The sequence below is a fragment of the Cervus elaphus genome, chromosome 10 (assembly GCF_910594005.1).
Source record: "Cervus elaphus chromosome 10, mCerEla1.1, whole genome shotgun sequence".
In the NCBI taxonomy this organism is placed as follows: Eukaryota; Metazoa; Chordata; class Mammalia; order Artiodactyla; family Cervidae; genus Cervus; species Cervus elaphus.
Window position 1 is genome coordinate 15,248,735 of NC_057824.1, and position 17,237 is coordinate 15,265,971.

The 17,237-nt window shown below is 58.2% G+C and overlaps 2 protein-coding genes across 3 annotated transcripts in view; both read left to right on the forward strand.

Moving 5' to 3' along the window:
- Window positions 1-17,237, forward strand: part of RAB11FIP3 (RAB11 family interacting protein 3) — a 60,778-nt gene that overhangs the window by 19,371 nt on the left and 24,170 nt on the right. For both annotated transcript variants that reach the window (XM_043915726.1, XM_043915727.1), the window contains exons 2-3: window positions 6,471-6,564; window positions 12,233-12,324. In XM_043915726.1, coding sequence (XP_043771661.1) covers window positions 6,471-6,564; window positions 12,233-12,324 — 186 coding nt within the window. The remainder of the gene's footprint in view (window positions 1-6,470; window positions 6,565-12,232; window positions 12,325-17,237) is intronic.
- LOC122702196 (flocculation protein FLO11-like) lies at window positions 6,607-11,229 on the forward strand. Its single transcript, XM_043915728.1, has 2 exons — window positions 6,607-7,414; window positions 7,610-11,229. Exons 1-2 carry the CDS (start codon window positions 7,379-7,381, stop codon window positions 8,198-8,200), a joined length of 627 nt encoding a protein of 208 aa, XP_043771663.1. The 5' UTR covers window positions 6,607-7,378; the 3' UTR covers window positions 8,201-11,229.

Consider the following 17,237-nt stretch of genomic DNA (forward strand, 5'->3'; position numbering starts at 1 on the left):
TCTCTCTCACCGGACGTCTGGTCCACCCTGCGCCTGGCTGGCTTTGTGGTCAGGATGCATCCAGCGTCCCGCCAGGTCTTGGGCTCACCTGTGGCTCTGCCAGGACTGTGGGGGTGCTGCCTCGACGCCCCCGCCCGCGGCTGGAGCCCGCAGGCGGCCAGATGGCACTGTCCAGGCAAATGCCGTGGCTCCCGTGCTCGGAGCTCTCCCGGGTGCTGGCCTCCTTCCAGGCACCGGCCCCTCACTCGCCCTGGCCATCCCCAAGTGCCCTGAGGCGCTCTGTGCTCCGGCTCGACCCCGCAGGCCCTGTGCCCTCTGCCCAGCCGTGCCCTGGGCCTTGGGGCCCTCCACCATGCTCGTTCACATGATGGGCACAATCCAGTTCCTGGTGGCTGTGGGGCTGAGATCCCTATTCTCTTGCTGGTGGCTGGCAGGCAGTGGCCTTGGGTCCCAGTGGCCACCCTCAGGTCCAGCCACGTGGCCCTCACCACTCAGTGGCTTACTTCTTGTGGCCAGCTGCCTGCTACAGGGAACGCACACGACTGTCGCGTCACATTCCCAAGCCTTTTCAGGACCCTGTCCCCACAGTGTCTGGTCCTGGAGCCAGGTCTCTGCCCAGGGCACCTGTGGTCAGGCCCCCCAGTCAACCAGTCTGGCTTGTTGGCTCTTTAGTGACCATTTTTACGTATAAACGGATGGTCAAGGACTCAGAGACCAAGAACAGAAAAGCAGAAGGCGCCTGAAGGGAATAGGGTCAGTGCAAAGAGCAGAAAGCTTGGAAAATGAAATGAGTTATAGTGTCAGATTAAATAAGGTATTGCATTCAGAGAACTGGTACACACCCTCAGAAGTTAAAAATGGAATAAAAGTGTTTCTTTAATAAGAAATTAGAAGTGAAGATCAAGTCAAGAATACATGGCAGAAGATTCTTTAAAAGACAAAGAGACTAGGAGATGAAACGTGAGGGGAGAGGGAAGGGTCCGCGGGACTGACCAGTGGTGTTGGGGCGGAGATGCCTTCTGTGGGGTGAGGGGAGCGTCTGGGACCTGAGGAACCCCGCTGAGCACGTGGACCGCCTCCAGGTGGCAGGCTCTTCCTGTGAGTGGAAAGTGTCCCCAGCAAGCACGGTGAATCCTGTCAGCAGAGAGCAGGAGGTGAAAACGGTCTCCGCCCAAAGCATTAGGGCGGGCTTGGTGCAGGCGGGCAGGCAGGCTGCTGAGGGTGAGGGGCGGGAGCTCCGGGCGAACCGCGCACCCTGCTCATGCTGAGACGGAGGGCGCGGGCGAGGGGACCCGAGGAGACCCCAAGTGCGGGTGGGGCTGGGGATCTGACGGAGCAGGAGGTGTGCAGACGCTGGAGGCAGGGAACCCAGGAAACTCCTAAGTGGGGAGGAGATTAGGTACAGAAGGCAGTGGGGCAGTTTAAACGCGTCTGTCCAACGAGAAATGTTGACATCGTCCGGGATGTGAACGCTACAGAGAGCCTGGCTAGACTTGGGGTGGGGCCAGGGGGTGTGGGATTCTCATTTTTTAACCACAGGAGGCCAAAATGCAGCGTGTAAACCTGACAAGCCAGGAAGTACCACCAGGAGAGCGTTAGTTTCATGTCAAGGCAGTGACCCCCCCAAAATAAACTGTCGTAAGTTGAAGAACAGAGACGGGGCTTCTGGACGGAGTAGGGGGGGCTGGCGGGAGGAAGGCAGGAGGTCTGTCCTGCTCCAATGTGCAGCCCCGTGACTGCCAAGCTGAGTACCTGTGCACACCTGTGTGTGCCTTTGCACACCTGCGCTTGATAACTATGTGGTTGCTGCTTTCCCTCCTTGGTCTCCAGCCTGGGTTAGGGGTCCAGAGGTGTCCTGTAAGGAATGACGCCTCCCCTTCTGTTTTGTGCAGAGAGGTGATGGGTAGGCCAGAGGGCATGCTGCCCTCATATGGCCAGGAGCAGGGCCTGGTCATCCCTGGTCAGCGGAGAGGCAAGTGGGGGACCCTTTGGTAGCCTCTTGGGGGGCCCACAGCACTGCTCCTGGGGGCTGACATGCAGTGTTGAGTGGGAAGCCTTTGTTTCCAGCGGTGCCCCTTCTTCACCCTGATTAACGGGGTGCACGAGAGGAGCAGACGTGTCCTCTGCTACTCCTATAAATGGTTGCATCCTTTCAGCATGTTTGCATAAAGCTCGACTGTTTTCCCAAGTATTCTCATGTGCGTTTTAAGATTTTATTGTCTTTAAAATTACACAGAGACAGCTCTGTGAATATATTAGAAACCACTGAATTGTACCCTTTAAGTTGGTGAATTGTATGTCCGTAAAGCTGTTAACAGATATAATGTGGTCAGGACGGCTGTGTCGCCCGAAGCGGCTGGAGGCACCCGTGCCCTGGAGACCGGCCTCCCTGACCACCGCCTCCCACATGAGGAACATCCTCTTGGTGTTGAGCTGGGCGGGCAGCAAGCTCTCAGAGCCTCGGTGACGACAGACGTGGGGACAGCAGCTTCCGAGGCCCCTGTCCTGGAGTGTGTCGAGAGGAGCCGCCGGTCACAGATTTCAGCTGGGCACTGAGTGGCCGCCCTCCGTCCATGGCGGACACGACTGGACACTGCAGCATCCATGTCTGTGCACAGATTCCTAAATGTGATGCACTCCTCTCGAGGGCATGAGGAATGACATTTCTATCTGAGACCAGCACCATGCTTCCCTTCTAGCATTTTCTAAGCCCTCCCCCTTAAACCAGGGGTGGTTAGTCGGTTCATAATAGGTGATCTAGGGTCACCCCTCCAGCTGCAGAGGTAGGTGGCCTCCGGGTGCCTCCAGGTGCAGGGGTGGTGCAGCTCGGGCGGCTCAGAGGCATCCTCGGCAGCGGGGAGAGCCATCGTGTGCACGCAGCTGCTCCCGAGAAGCCCCTGGAGAGATGGTCATTCTCAATGCGTGGACGTTACGTTCATTCTCAGTGGGTGGACGTCTGGGTTGTCTCCATGGGCCTTCACCCATCAGATGTCTGAAACCCTTCATGTACGAGTGCGTTCATCTGCTCTCATTTCTCTTGAGCAACACCTAGAAGTGAAATGGCTGGATTATGTGTAGGAGTTAGGCTGACCTTCTGAGCAATCTCGAGTTTTCCAACCTGGCTGTGAAATTTTCCAGTCGCGGCAGCATTCCTCCACACCCTGCAAACACCTGGTGTGCGTGTGCAGCCATCTTAAGTTCTAGCCGTTCAGACACACGTTGACCTCACTGCAGTGGGGTTTACATTCCCTAATGGTCTTGAGACCTGAGTCGACTGAACCTTGTTTTACGGTCCAGCCTACACTATGCCCTGATAAATGTTCCCCGTGCCCTTGGAAGGATTCTGCTTTTGCAGGCTGGAGCGTTGTCAGTGCTAGTTTAGGTTGAGCTGCTTCTGGTAAGACGGCTGTTCTGTCAGTGCTACGGTTCAGGGACCGTAGTAACCATACGGGGCAGGAGAGAGGGTGGAGCTTCTGTGGCTGGAGGGCACAGTGAGTGGGGAAGTTGACCTGGCGTCTTCTCCTGAGACTCTGTCTGCACAGGGCTTCCCAGGAGGCATGTGGTAAAGAGCCCACCTGCCAGTTTAGGAGACTTGAGAGACTCGGGTCCAATCCCTGAGTGGGGAAGATCCCTTGGAGGCAGGCACAGCAACCCACTCCAGGAGTCTTGCCTGGAGAACCCCGTGGACCGTGGAGCTTGGCGGCCTGCAGTCCTGGGGTTGCACAGAGTTGGACACGACTGAAACGACTTAGCACGCACGCATGTCTGCACAGCTATAGCAGAAGCAGCACGATTTGCCAGTAAATTTCTCATGTTAGAAGAACCATGTGGGAGCTGGTCTGTCTGCCTACAGCTGGTTGCAAAGTAGGGCTCTCTTGTGGATGTTTCTATGGCTTCCCATGTCCGTTTGCCCAGGGAGGTGCTGGCTGGCTTGGATGGGGTGTACGTCACTGGGCTTGGTTTTCTGTCTCTTATGTGCAGGAAGAGCAGGTTCTTAAATTTCCAGACCTGTTTTTGTTTTTTCCCCTGAAACCTCCAAATGGAGTACTTTGGCCTTGGGGAATTGGAACCATCCCCCAAATCATCAGCCCCATGGTTGTTGATTTATCCTCCACATTTTGAAGAAAAAGAAAGTGGACTTCAGAAAATGCCTGCTTCAACTCAACAGGAGCTTATTCTAACACGGTAACTAATTAACAATTTGCTTTATTTTAAAAGCACTGGTTAATATTTCCTAAGGAAAATCTTGGTACTTTGTGTCCAGTTGTAGCTTCATTGTTGAAATTCTTAGGAATCCTAAGGACAGATTGGCCCTGGTGGAGTTCAGGCCCCCAGCAAGGCGCTCCCCAGACATCAAGGCTGAGTGAGGTACTGAGAGAGGACTCAGCCCCCTTGGTTTCAGGAGGCACCTGCTGAGTGGACTTCCAAGCCACCGTTTCAGGCACACATGGGCCCTATGGTGGAGGGCCGGCGGGGGACCCTGGGCTGCGTGTCAGTTGGCTCGAGGTGGCCCCCACCCTGCAGGTCAACAGTGGGGGAAGGCCGAGCGTGGCAGCGCCCCCAGCCTGCCCTGTGCAGAGCGGTGTTTGTGGTGGCGTGGGCGGGTGGGTCCAGCACGCCGGATGCCCTGCCGGCCTGACCCGCCCCGAGGGTGCCCTGTCCACGGGCAGCCCCGTGTGGTCCGAGGGCCACTCTCCCCCTGGCTGACCCACTCCGCCTTCCCACCCACTCCTCCCCGATCTTTCCTCTCTCTCTTGCTCGTTTGCTCCTTTTCTTTCTTATTTTCATTTGGGAGAGTTCCGTAGAGAGAGCTGGGCAGTGCCTCCCCGGTGCCCCCGCCCCCGCCCCTACCCCACGTGTAACTGCATATGTGCCTTAGCCTCAGAATAGTGCAGTAAGTGTGTATCAAAAAGCAGTGCACTTGGGAAAATTACTGAAATACCATTGTCTTACCTGTAAAGAGTAACCACCGTTCCTTAATATCATCAAGTATTCAGTCAGTACTCAAGTTTCTGATTATTTTTTAAATGAGAGTAAATTTTAAAAATTTGAGTCCAAATGCAAGAAGTCCCCCCGTGGTAGGGTAGGTCAGTGTGTCTCCTGAGTCTCCTAGGGAGTCTTCTCCTCTTGAAGACAGCAGGTCCTCTGTTTGTCAGGGTCCCTGGATTGGGTTTTGCTGGTCACACCCCCTATAGTGTGGGCATGTCTGCCTTTGATCATAGTTGTTCAGACACTAAGTTATGTCCAGCTCTTTGCGACCCCATGGACTGCAGCATGCCTGTCTTCCCTGTCCTTCACCATCTCCCGGAACTTGCTCAAACTCATGTCTGTTGAGTCGGTGATGCCATCCAGACATCTCGTCCTCTGTTGTCCCCTTCTTCTCCTGCCCTGAATCTTTCCCAGCATCAGGATCTTTTCCAGCGAGTCAGCTCTTCACATCAGGTGGCCAAAGTATAAATCACTTGGTTTTTGCATATTCAAAGGGTTTCTTCCCTTTTCCTTTAAAGTCTAAGAAATACACCAGAGTAAGTCTTAGGTGAGATCGTTTACTGTTGGGAGTTAGTACTTGTAGGTACCCAGTATAGTCTCTCAGTATGCACCTGAAACATGGTAACTCAACTATGATAAAAACATGGTAACTCAACTTGAATAAAAATAATAATAAAATGAAATGAAATCTCAAGGAAAGAACAGTTATGTAGTTAAAAGCTATTTTTTAATTCTAGGGAATTTTTCCTAAGTATGGTTTTGTCTTGTTTGTTTTGGCTGCTCTGGGTCCTCAGTGTGGCCTGTGGACATCTCTCTAGCAGCAGCACTCCCGCTTAGTTGTCCTGAGGCATGTGGGATCTTAGTTGCTGGGCCAGGGATCAAACTTGTGTTCCCTGAATTAAAAGTTGAATTCTCAACCACAGGAAAGTCCCAGTGTCTTTCTAATGAATTTTTCTTGGAAGATAGTTGATTGGCAGTGTTGTCTAGTGGTGTGTTTTAAAAAGCAAAGGTATTAAATTTTGATGAAATCCAGTTTATACTTTGAAACATAAATACCTTCTTTTAGGAGACTTTCATTCTCTGGAGTGTCACGTGTGGATCATCTTGCTTCTTGGTTATTTCCGATGTCCGCTGTCTGCTGCTGGGGTCCCGAGGTGTCTGCTGGGAGGCCTGTGGCGGCGCTGGCCTCTGCTGTGTGATGGGCGCAGTCATGCCGGGAGCTGCAGTGTGCCCAGGAACCCCCGCGGTGGCCTGCCTGCAGGGTCTTGGTCTGCGGGTCACGGTCCTGGGAGCTGCTGGTGGCGCCTGCCTGGAGGAGGCCTGTGCCCCGGCTGGAGCTGTGGCTGGCAGTCCTGTCAGAGGACCCGACAGCCCGACTCCTCAGCGCTGCCTGCCCCTCGGAAGCTGGCTGCTCCTCTGAATGTGGGGATGGCCACTTGCAGAGTGACAACTCAGGTAACCTTCTCACTTGGCCGTTGCAGGTGACGGACCTCACGAGGTACTTAGATCCCAGTGGGCTCGGCGTGATCAGCTTCGAAGACTTCTACCGGGGGATTGAGGCGATCAGGAATGGAGGTGAGTCACCCATCCCCTTCCTCGGCCCCTCCTCCCCACCTCCCTGTTAGCGATCCCCAGCCCCAGCTCCCCTGCTGAGCTTCAGGCCTCCCCCCACCAACCCCGTCTCTGCCCCTCATGCCCCGCCCTCCAGGGTTCCCTGGCTCAGCTACTCATCCCTGATGTTGGACATGCGTCTGCTGCCCCTCGAAGTCTTTATGGAAACCTTCAAACATACAAAAACATTGCCAGACCCACAGTGAACACCCCCCCATGTATTTGCTCTCTGCAGTCCGCAGGCCGCCTCACATGTCCACCTGTCCATCTCTTTGTTTCAATGGGATGGATTTTAGGTTGGTTCACCACCACGCACTCCCCCAGTCACTGTGTCCTGTGTGTGTCATTACCCAGAGTTTGGTAGTGGTTTGCAGTCTCCTTTTGGGAACAAGTTCTCCTTTAGTGAAGTGCACAGATCTTCAGTGAGCCCTTCTGTGAATGGTGGCATTCTTGCGCGGGGGGTGCAGACCCCTGCCCAGAGCTTTCCCCGCCCCCGGACATCTCTCTGCCAGCCTGCCGAGACCCTGCCCTCCCTCCTCGCCTCCTCAGCTGGTCTCCATCAGCACACATCAGCCTGGCCGCTGTGGGCTCCTCATAAATACACCGTCAGCTGTGCTCCAGTGTCGGGTTCACACACCTGTAAGGCTCGCGACCCACGGGTGCTGCTGCATGTCCGGCCTCCCCTGGGTGAGCTGTGCTCACTTGCGTGCCTGTGTGCTCTACCTGCCCACCCCCGGCGGGGGACAGCAGTCTGTCTCCAGTGCCCGCCCTGCAGGTGATGGACAGCAGTCTGTCTCCCATGCCCACCCTGCAGGTGATGGACAGCCGTCTGTCTCCTGTGCCCACCCTGCTGGTGGTGGACAGCAGTCTGTCTCCCGTGCCTGCCCTGCTGGTGGTGGACAGCAGTCTGTCTCTAGTGCCCGCCCTGCAGGTGGTGGACAGCAGTCTGTCTCTAGTGCCCGCCCTGCAGGTGGTGGACAGCAGTCTGTCTCCAGTGCCCGCCCTGCAGGTGATGGACAGCAGTCTGTCTCCAGTGCCCGCCCTGCTGGTGGTGGACAGCAGTCTGTCTCTAGTGCCCGCCCTGCAGGTGGTGGACAGCAGTCTGTCTCTAGTGCCCGCCCTGCAGGTGATGGACAGCAGTCTGTCTCCAGTGCCCGCCCTGCTGGTGGTGGACAGCAGTCTGTCTCCAGTGCCCACCCTGCAGGTGATGGACAGCAGTCTGTCTCCAGTGCCCGCCCTGCAGGTGATGGACAGCAGTCTGTCTCCAGTGCCCGCCCTGCTGGTGGTGGACAGCAGTCTGTCTCCCGTGCCCGCCCTGCAGGTGATGGACAGCAGTCTGTCTCCCGTGCCCGCCCTGCTGGTGGTGGACAGCAGTCTGTCTCTAGTGCCCACCCTGCAGGTGATGGACAGCAGTCTGTCTCCCGTGCCCGCCCTGCAGGTGATGGACAGCAGTCTGTCTCCCGTGCCCACCCTGCAGGTGACAGACAGCAGTCTGTCTCCCGTGCCCGCCCTGCTGGTGGTGGACAGCAGTCTGTCTCCTGTGCCCGACCTGCTAGTGGGGGACAGCAGTCTCTCTGCAGTGTGGGGCCCTGATAAATGAACCTCCTAGTGACGTCAGGTCCAAGTCTGTGTGTGGATGTGTTGTCAGGGCTCTGCGACCTGTGCTGTGTGCCCAGATTCATGCGTGCCCCTCATTGGAGCCCTCCACGTGGGTTCAGAGGGTGTCTGTACAGGGCTGCAGCCGCCGGTTGGGCTGCCTGGCCTTGGTCCCTGGGGTCCTGGGATCAGTGGGGAGGACACGGGTCCTGGGGGGCGATGGTCCTGTTGGTGTTTCTTTTTGCCTTCACTCCCATGGGACATATTGGCTGTAAGTTGAAGGTGACGGGAGTCGGCCTCAGGACTGGTGGGTCACTGGAGAAGCCTTTGCAGCTCTGTCTGAGGGTCTGGGGGTGGAAGGTGGTGGGAGCATGGGGTCAAGCCCGGGACACCAGAAAATGGTCACTCGTACCAGGAAAAACAAGGTGTGCAGTAAGGGAAGTGTGCTTCTGGAGCCGTGCTCAGCCAGCGGGGCCCAGTGTGTAGGTAGTCGCAGCAATTAAAGAGCTGAGCACTCAGGTGACCGGAGACCAGCGCCACGCTGCCCTGTGGGCACAGGAGTCCCTGAGTGCGTGGTCAGCAAACATCCTGGAACTCGGGAGACTAGAGAGACACGGCCGTGCGGAGCACCCACTGGCCGCTGTCAGCCTGTGGGCCGGTTCATCTCCCAGTCGCGGGTGAGAGGTCAGTCCACTCCTCGGGCCCACTGTGGGTGGCCAAGGAGCAGCCACTGACTGCCGGGCACCAGCCCTACCTGTGGGCAGGTCGCATCCTGTAATTTACCGGCAGGGGTGATGCCTCGTGGGTCCCCGGGCCAAGGGTCAAAGGGGCTGGGAGGAGCTTGGCATCTCCATGCCTTCCAGCTGGGGCTTCCGCTGCGTGGGCGGGGAGGAGCCCCGAGCAGTGGCCAGCAAGCGATGGTGCCAGGGCCCTCTGTGTGGCTCTGGGGCTCTCTCTGAGCCCTGCCCACGCTTCTGTTGCTCTGCTCTGATGGTCCGTGGGTGACAAGAAAGGGAGCGATTTCTGCTGTAGGAATTCCTGGGGCTTGTGACCTGGGAGGCCCCCGCCCTGGACCTCAGGAGTCTGAATGTGCTCCTGGAAGACCCGTGGCCGGGCGGGAGCGGCCAGAGTGGTCCCAGCTGTTCAGGGGGTGTGGGAGCCGCCAGTGCCTCAGCTCCCAGAGCAGGCTGGGGCCAGGCCTGCGTGGGCCGCGCTGGGGGGGCCGCTGTCCCTGCCTGTGGGGGCCTGCTGGGCACCTCGGGCTGTGGGTCCTGCTCTTTTTTATTTGTTGGCTGAGTGGCTTGTGGGGTCTCAGTTCCCCGAGCAGGGGCTGAACTTCGGTCCTGGCAGTAGAACCGTGGAGAATCCATTGGCCTGCCAAGGAATGCCCCCTGCTTTTCCTTGTTTCTTTGGTAATCTGATGTCATCATTTAGCTTTTGTATGGAATGGAGAGTGAAAATAAAAATAGAATAAAAGCAGGTCAGAGACGCTTTTGAAATTGTTAACTCACAGGGAGACGGGGAGTGTGCTCGCCCGGCCTGCGTTCCGCCCGAGTTCACCCCAGGCCATCCTGCCGGCGCGCCTGCCAGGGCCGCCGTGGCCGTGGGCGCGTGTGTCAGACGTGCAGCCTGTGTCCGGCACGGAGCGCTGACTCTGCGTACTGACCCAGTTTTGCAGAAAAGCACAGGAGTTTGCTGTCCTCGCCATAGGCCTCATTTCAGGAATAGAACGAGATTGAGGAGGGTGTTCCAAATGGGCCACTGCTCCAGCTCGTCCCCCTGCCAGGCTCTGATGGAGAGTTGTTTGAGCTCTATAGAGAAAACTGATGTAAGAACCATACTGAGTTCCCATCCAGCTTGTAGAAACTCCCACTGCGTTCACGTCCCCTCCACCTCGGGGGCAGCGCCTATCTCTGGAATCCGAGTCCACGTCCACCGTGGCTCCATGACTGGCCGCGTTCTGAAAGTTTTAGATCCTCTGGATTTTGGAAGTGCAAGCAAGACTTCACGTTTGAAAGTGGGAAGACAGGCAGTGTCAGCCACGCCTTTCCCAGCTTTGCGCTGGGAGGTGGTCCTCTCCCTCCCTGGTTCACCGAAACCTTCTCACCGTCGTCTTGCCGCTGCTCTGTGCCAGGGGCCCCTCCTCAGGCGGTCCCACGAGCCCAGGCCCTGGACCTCAGAGCCTGGCTGGGGGCAGATGACCTAGGTCCAGATGCCGAAGAAGAGCATCCTCTGACCCAGGAGGCTGGTGCTGCTGTCCCAGCGTCCTTTCCCAGGCACGTCGGGGGGCTGGCTGGTGCAGTTGGCCTCAGGGGCATCTGGGTCACGTGACACACACTCAGCAGGGGCCTGGCGTGTGCAGATGGTTACTGCTGGCATCTGTGTTTGCTCACGGCTCGGACGCCCTGGTGTGGGTTTTCCTCAGGAGCAGCTCTCCGGGCACTATGGACACCACCTGGGCATCCGATAGCCGCCGCCCAGAGCGAGCACAGGCCCCTGCGGGTGCCGGCGACCCCGCCTTCCGCCTGGCCTGACTGCAGGCCTGAGTCCCCACAGGCCCTCCTGGGCCTGATGCTTGCTGGAATGGCTCAGGGCCCCGGCAGGCGCTTTGCTGCCCGTTCCCTGTTGATCTGTGAGCCGGGTCCGCAGGGCAGGGCATGACGTGGGGGCATCTGGGCGGTGCCCCTCTCCTGGATCCTGCGGGTGCTCCCAGCCCGAACTCCCAGACCCCCTCCATCCGGGGTGTGAGTGGAGGCTCCGTTCCATGGTGGGACTGCTTAACCCCTGACCTTGGGAGATTACCAGTGTCTCCACTCCCTCCCTGTTCCAGGAGGTCAGAGGTCAGGGGTGGGGTGTAGGTCACCTGACTGGTGTGAACCCAGGTGAGGCTGAAAGGGGCTTGTTATGCACAAAAGAAGCTCCTCTCACCCTCCACTCAGGGAACCCTGGGTCCTTGCGGCTCGGTGCCGGGGACGAAGACCAGGTGGATGCTTGTTGTGGCATCAGGGTGTCTCTGCAGGGTGGCTGCGGAAACAAGGGCGTCGTTCCTGCTCCTTGGATCGGGCTCGGGCTGCTCAGAGGCTGGGGGCGGGGGGCAGGGCGTTTCCTTCGGGAGGGTTGCTGCTGTGGGGTCCTGTCTGAGAAGCGGGGTCTCTGCTCACATCAGTGTAACCCAGCATGACGTGATGGAGTTTCCTCGAGAGTCATTATAAAATAAAACATGTTGGGAAAAAAAAAAAACGTTGTAGAAGATAAAGTAAAAAAGGGGGGGAAATGAAAGCCGTGCAAGTCTGGCATGGCTGGACAGACGTTATCTCCCGACCCGACCCTCACAGGACAGGTTCTTGAAAATACGGCATCTGGGGCTTCCCTGGTGGTCCCGCGGGTAGGACCCTGTACTCTCGCTGCCGAGGGCCCAGGTTCACTCCGTGATCGGGGACCTGAACTCCCAAAGCCACATGGTGCAACTAAAATAAGTAAATAAATGAACTAATGAAAAGGGAGCCTGGCACCTCGTGCCTTCTCGGGCTGGAGAGCACCACAGAGCTCTGTGTCCTCCACCTTCTCCTCATAGCCAGCAGCTCTGTGAGGAAGGACCCTTTCACCATCCGGGCCGCCCCTCCACCAGGGCTGGCACGGAGCCGAGGTTCCCGGGGCCACACTGCCTGTGGTTTCCCACCTGTGCCTCCCATGGCCACGCTGGCCCCACCCGTGCCCGCCCCGTGTGCCCTTTCCTGTGACACCACCAGGGTGCCCAGGGCCGCCGCTGAGCCGTCTCCTCTCTCCCGTGCCCGTCCCTGTGACACCGCTGGGGTGCCTGGGGCCGCCGCTGAGCTGTCTACTCTCTCCCCTTCCCTGTGATAACGGGGAGGCCTGGGGCCACCGCTGAGCCATCTCCTCTCTCCCGTGCCCGTCCCTGTGACACCGCTGGGGTGCCCAGAGCCGCCGCTGAGCCGTCTCCTCTCTCCCGTGCCCGTCCCTGTGACACCACCGGGGTGCCCAGAGCCGCCGCTGAGCCGTCTCCTCTCTCCCGCAGATCCCGATGGCCCGCTGTGCGGCGTCACACCTGCCCCTGACGAGGAGCTGCCTGCCTGCCCCGAGGAGTTCGACGACTTCGTGACCTTTGAGGCAAGTGGTTTTCCTGGGAGAGCCGAGAGGGAGTCTGACGGACACACCCCCCTTCCTCGTGCACCCTAAACCCTGCGTCACTCGCTGGCCCCTAGGGAGCACCGTGCAGGGCAGGCAGGGGGCACTGTGACTGCCTGGTGGTCGGCAGGCGTCTGCTCTCCATGTTTTGCACCCGAGGCTGATGGCAGGAGGGCCCCTGGGGCCTGGGGTCAGCAGCGGGCAGGCTCTCCTGTGTCGTTGCTGGGCCCTTCTGCCAGGCCACTGGAGTGTGTGGTGAGGGTCTTGTTTTATCAAAAATGTCCCTAGACCCAGAAAATGGGCCTGGGGACACTTGACTTACACCTTGCTGCCCTCAGCCCCTGCCCCCAAGAGGGCGTCCCAGATGGCTGAGTGGGAAAGAATCTACCTGCCAATGCAGGATTGCTGCTGCTGCTGCTGCTAAGTCGCTTCAGTCGTGTCTGACTCTATGCGACCCCATAAATGGCAGCCCACCAGGCTCCCCCGTCCCTGGGATTCTCCAGGCAAGCACACTGGAGTGGGCTGCCATTTCCTTCTCCAATGTGTGAAAATGAAAAGTGAAAGTGAAGTTGCTCAATCGTGTCCGACTCTGTGCGACCCCATGGACTGCAGCCTACCGGGCTCCTCCATCCATGGGAGTTTCCAGGCAAGAGTACTGGAGTGGGGTGCCGTTGCCTTCTCCAAATACAGGATTAAAAGTGAAGTGAAGTCGCTCAGTTGTGTCCGACTCTTTGCGACCCCATGGACTGTAGCCTACCAGGATCCTCAGTCCATGGGATTTTCCAGGCAAGAATACTGGAGTGGGCTGCCATTTCCTTCTCCAGGGGAATGCAGGATTAGCTGTGTCTAATTAGTAGGAGACTCGGGTTTCACTCCTGGGTCAGAAAGATCCCCTGGAGAAGGAAATGACAGCCCACTCCAGTATTCTTGCCTGGAGAGTCCCATGGGCAGGAGAGCCTGCCTGGCTGTACTCCGTGGGGGCACGGGGTTGGACACGAGCGGGCAGCTGAGCACGTGCGCGCCGCGGGGAGGGCATGTGAGTGGAGCCACAGAGGAGGCCCAGACCGCTTCATCACCGGGGTGGTGGCGGGCAGCGGGGGGCGGGCCCCGGTGGCTCCATCTGGAGTTTTTTTCTGTTTTGGCCACAAGGCGTGTGGAAACCTTCGTTCCCCTACCAGGGGTCGAACCCATGCCCCCTGCATCGGAAGCCTGGAGTCTTAACCACTGGACCACTAGGGAATTCCCGAGGAATTTCCTTTTTAAAAAACACAGCTGTGGCAGCCCCTCAGCCTGCTGTTGCCCGGGGCAGGGTGTGGGGAGACGGTGGGCCTGAGGCCATGCCCTTACCCTCTGGGCGCTGGCTCCTTGGGAAATGAGAGCCCTTCGGAGTGCTGATGGCCCACAGGACCCCTGCCTTCCACGGAGTCTATTTCCCTGCTCTGAGAAACCGGCCCTCAATGGCACAGGTTCACTTCTGCCAACACGGGCTTCCAGGCCACCCGCAGCTGTTCCCCCCTCACAGCTCTGTCCCAGAGCCCCAGCTGGGCCTGAGCCCCTGAGGACAGGAACCGCCCGCCGTGCGTCCCCACTCAGTAGGGGCTGGTGCCTTCGTTCTGGGTGTGACCGGGGGCGCCGGGCCACTCCTGCTGCGTGGGGACCAGGTGCCCGCGGGCACGAGTGCTGGCTGTGAGGAGCGGCCTGGTCAGGCAGGGAGGGCGTGCAGGCCCAGACACGTCAGCTGTCCAGCCCACCCTCAGCCCTGGACCCTGGGGTGGTGAGTCGGGGAAGGCTGTGGAAGACTGACACACCTGGAGCCTCCCAGCAGAGCAGCTCGGGCCCAGAGAGGCTGCTTGTCTTTGAGCGTCCAGGGAACCCTGGTCTCCTCGCTTACCTGGTTGGCCAGCAGCTGACCTCTCCTGCCCACTGACACCCCAGAGCATGCTTTGCCATCAGTATCTTCCATTCTGTTCTTCTCCAGAATCTCAGAGTGTTCTGTTGATTCTTAGTATTTTATGTGTACATGGGCATCATGGGTTGAATCGTAGCCCTCAAAAGTCCACCGGAAGCCGTGAAAGTGACCGTATTTGGAGAAGAGTTCTTTGCAGAGCTCATTATGCTGGGTAGGGTGGGCCCTGACTCCAGTGACCAGTGTCCTTGGAAGAGAAAGGGAGAGGACACACTGGAAGAAGGCAGTATGAAGATGGGACAGAGCTGGAGGAACATGGCCTCCAGCTAGGAAGTCCCCAAGCGGTCCCCAAGCCCCCAGGAGCTGGATTCAGCCCTGCTGACACCTTCACTTCCAACTTCTGCCTCCAGATCTACGGGAGAATACACTCCTGTTGCTTTAAGCCTCTGGTTTATGAAAATCATGCCCCAGGGAACTAGAGTGACTTCTGTGATCCAAATAGTGAAAGGCATCAGCACTGGGGCTGCCTCCTAGAGCCTGATGCCGCAGGCTTGGAGTGCTGTCCGGCCCCGGCCCCCTTCTCTGCAGGGTGGACCCCTTGCAGCCCACAGGTGCCACCCTGCCTCCTAGGTGCCGCTCGACTCGTGGGCGTGCCAGCCCCGCCTTGGGCTTGTCCCCTTCAGAAGGTGGGGTGGGAACCTGACAACTTGCAAAGGAGTGCTGCTCAGGTGTGTAGAGCACAATTTGTTTTCAACAAGGAGGGCCTATTTTAAGTTGTTGTTGTTTTCTAGCAGTTTTAGGTTTGCAGAAGAGGGACCAGATGGTGCAGGGAGTTCCCGCTCACCCTCCCGCCCCCCCACACAGTGTCCCTGCCTGAACATCTCCCACTGGTTGCACAGGGAACCAGTCTGGATACATTGTTACCAGCGAAGTGCAGGCTTCCATCAGGGCTCTTCTCCCCAGTGCAGGATCTGTAGGTGTTAATGGTTGTCCTTTCACTGCTTTAAAAATCCTCTCTGCCCCCCAGGTTCGTCCCTTCCTCCCACCAGCTCCGGAGACCTCTGAATTTGTACCGTCTCCATAGTTTTGCTCTTTAATGATTTCATGGACTTGGTTGAATCCACAGCTTTGGGCCTTAAAGGTTCCTCCATGTGTTTTTCGCTCTTTAAGGTTTTAGATGTGATTTTGAGAGGAGTGGAACTAGGTGCTATACAGAGACTTGTGGAGAGCTGGGTTTTTTTTTTTTTTTCCTCTAAACTTTTGAATCGTGTAAACCTAATATGTCCTGTAAGAATATGAGTGAAGATGATGTGTATTACATCCAGTACCACAATTGGAGACCCCCTGCCTTGTGTTCATTTTCTGGTGGGGTCCAGCAGTGCTGGTCAGGGGTGCCCTGTGTATAACATCGAGGGCTCCTCCCAGGTCCTTTCCTGCCAGTGACGGGGGTCCATGGCTTCCAGCGTTTCCCCAAGCGCCCCTGTGGCCCCAGCTTGTAGCAGAGCTCCCAGGAGAAAGGTGTTTTTTTGTTTTTGTTTTTTGCCTCACCATGTGGCTTGCAGGATCTTATTAATAGTTCCCCACCAAGATTTGAAACTGCGTCCTTGACAGTCAAAGTGCCCCCAGAGAATTCCCTAGAAGAAAGTTTCTGATGTGGAGTTTCTAAGAAGGAGCGGGGTGGGGTAAGTGCAGGTTGTAACTGAGGTCTGGGTGTGAATCCGAGCCCTTGAGGCAGAGAGCAGCTGGCGGAGGTGGAGGACCCCGCCACAGGAGGGGCCGCAGGAGGCAGGAGAAAGGGAGGATAGGAGTGAGCTCTGTTGTGCCTTCTCTGGCTCCTTCCTCCTCCCACTCCCAGTCTTATAAGAAGATGGGGAAATGGGCTTTTTGTGCAAACTCTTATCAGAAGGGCTAGAAGAGCAAGAACAAAAGTTTCTCTGTTTTGAGCAATGTTTGTTAAAAGCCCAGCAAGCGTTTCCTGAACTTTGCCCCCTTGCCAGCCAGTGTAGCAGGTTTAATGGAGCGCGTCTGGGAGCGGGTTAAACGACTGCTGAGGCTGTGATGGACCTTCAGGTGGACAGACAGAACCTCTGCACCCCCGGCCGGTAGGAGGCCACTGGAGCTGACCGCTGGCTGGACGGAGGGCCGGCACCCAGTTCCGTGGGAAGGCCGTCTGCACACGCGCCCTTCCGGGAGCTGCTGTGTGGAGCCAGCCGGCTGGGCGGGCATCTGAGGGTAAGAGAAGGCAGGGCCCCGGCCACGCTCGGCCCAGCCGCCGTTTCCCCTCAGAGGGACCATGGCCGGACGGCGGGGCCTCGGGCAGGCCTGGCCGCCCCGGAGCTCCTCGCTAAGAGCGGTGCGGGCGAGCTCCCTGTCCACCGCGCTTGTTACCTGTTGAGGAAACAGCCAAGCGTTCTCAGGCACACTGATTTCCTTGAACTCATCCTGATCACAGTTTACCGTCGTTTCTTTGCTGGCGGTGCGAGGTGGGCTGGTGGCACCAGGGCTGCGGGGGCAGGGCCGCTCCACACAGCTGCTGCCTCCTGGAGGGCAGCTTCACCAGCCCTCTCTGGAAAACATCCGGCTTGTGAGGCTTATTCGGGGCAGCCTGACTCCAGGGGGAGACGAGCGGCCCTGTCCTCCTGGCCCCCTCAGCCCCCTTCAGACTTCGCCCGGGGTCCTCTGGGAGCCTCAGGGCCTCCTCTCCCGTGGGTCGCTCTGGGCCCTGGGGGCCGGTCCTGCTGTGGGAAGGAGCGTGGAAGGTGGGCGAGTGCTCCTCTCTGTCTCTTCTGAGCGCTGGGATTAGCGTCTGCCTCGTCTTCCTGCTGGCGGGGGAGCGGGGTGACTTCCATCCTGCGAGCTCCAGGAGGCTCACTTGGGCTGCAGCTACGACCGCGGGGGAGGTCAGCAGGCCTGCGCACCAGGCCCACCCTGGCGCCGAGTGGGCCAGGGCTTCTGTGTACCCAGCTGCCCGCCAGGACTGGCGCCCCGC

What these genes read in the sequence shown, in the direction of transcription:
- LOC122702196 (XM_043915728.1), top strand. Translation starts at nt 7,379, where the DNA reads ATGGACAGCAGTCTGTCTCCCATGCCCACCCTGCAG. An exon ending in CTCCCATGCCCACCCTGCAG is followed by an intron (nt 7,415 to 7,609) that starts GTGATGGACAGC and finishes CCCGCCCTGCAG; the next exon opens with GTGATGGACAGCAGTCTGTC.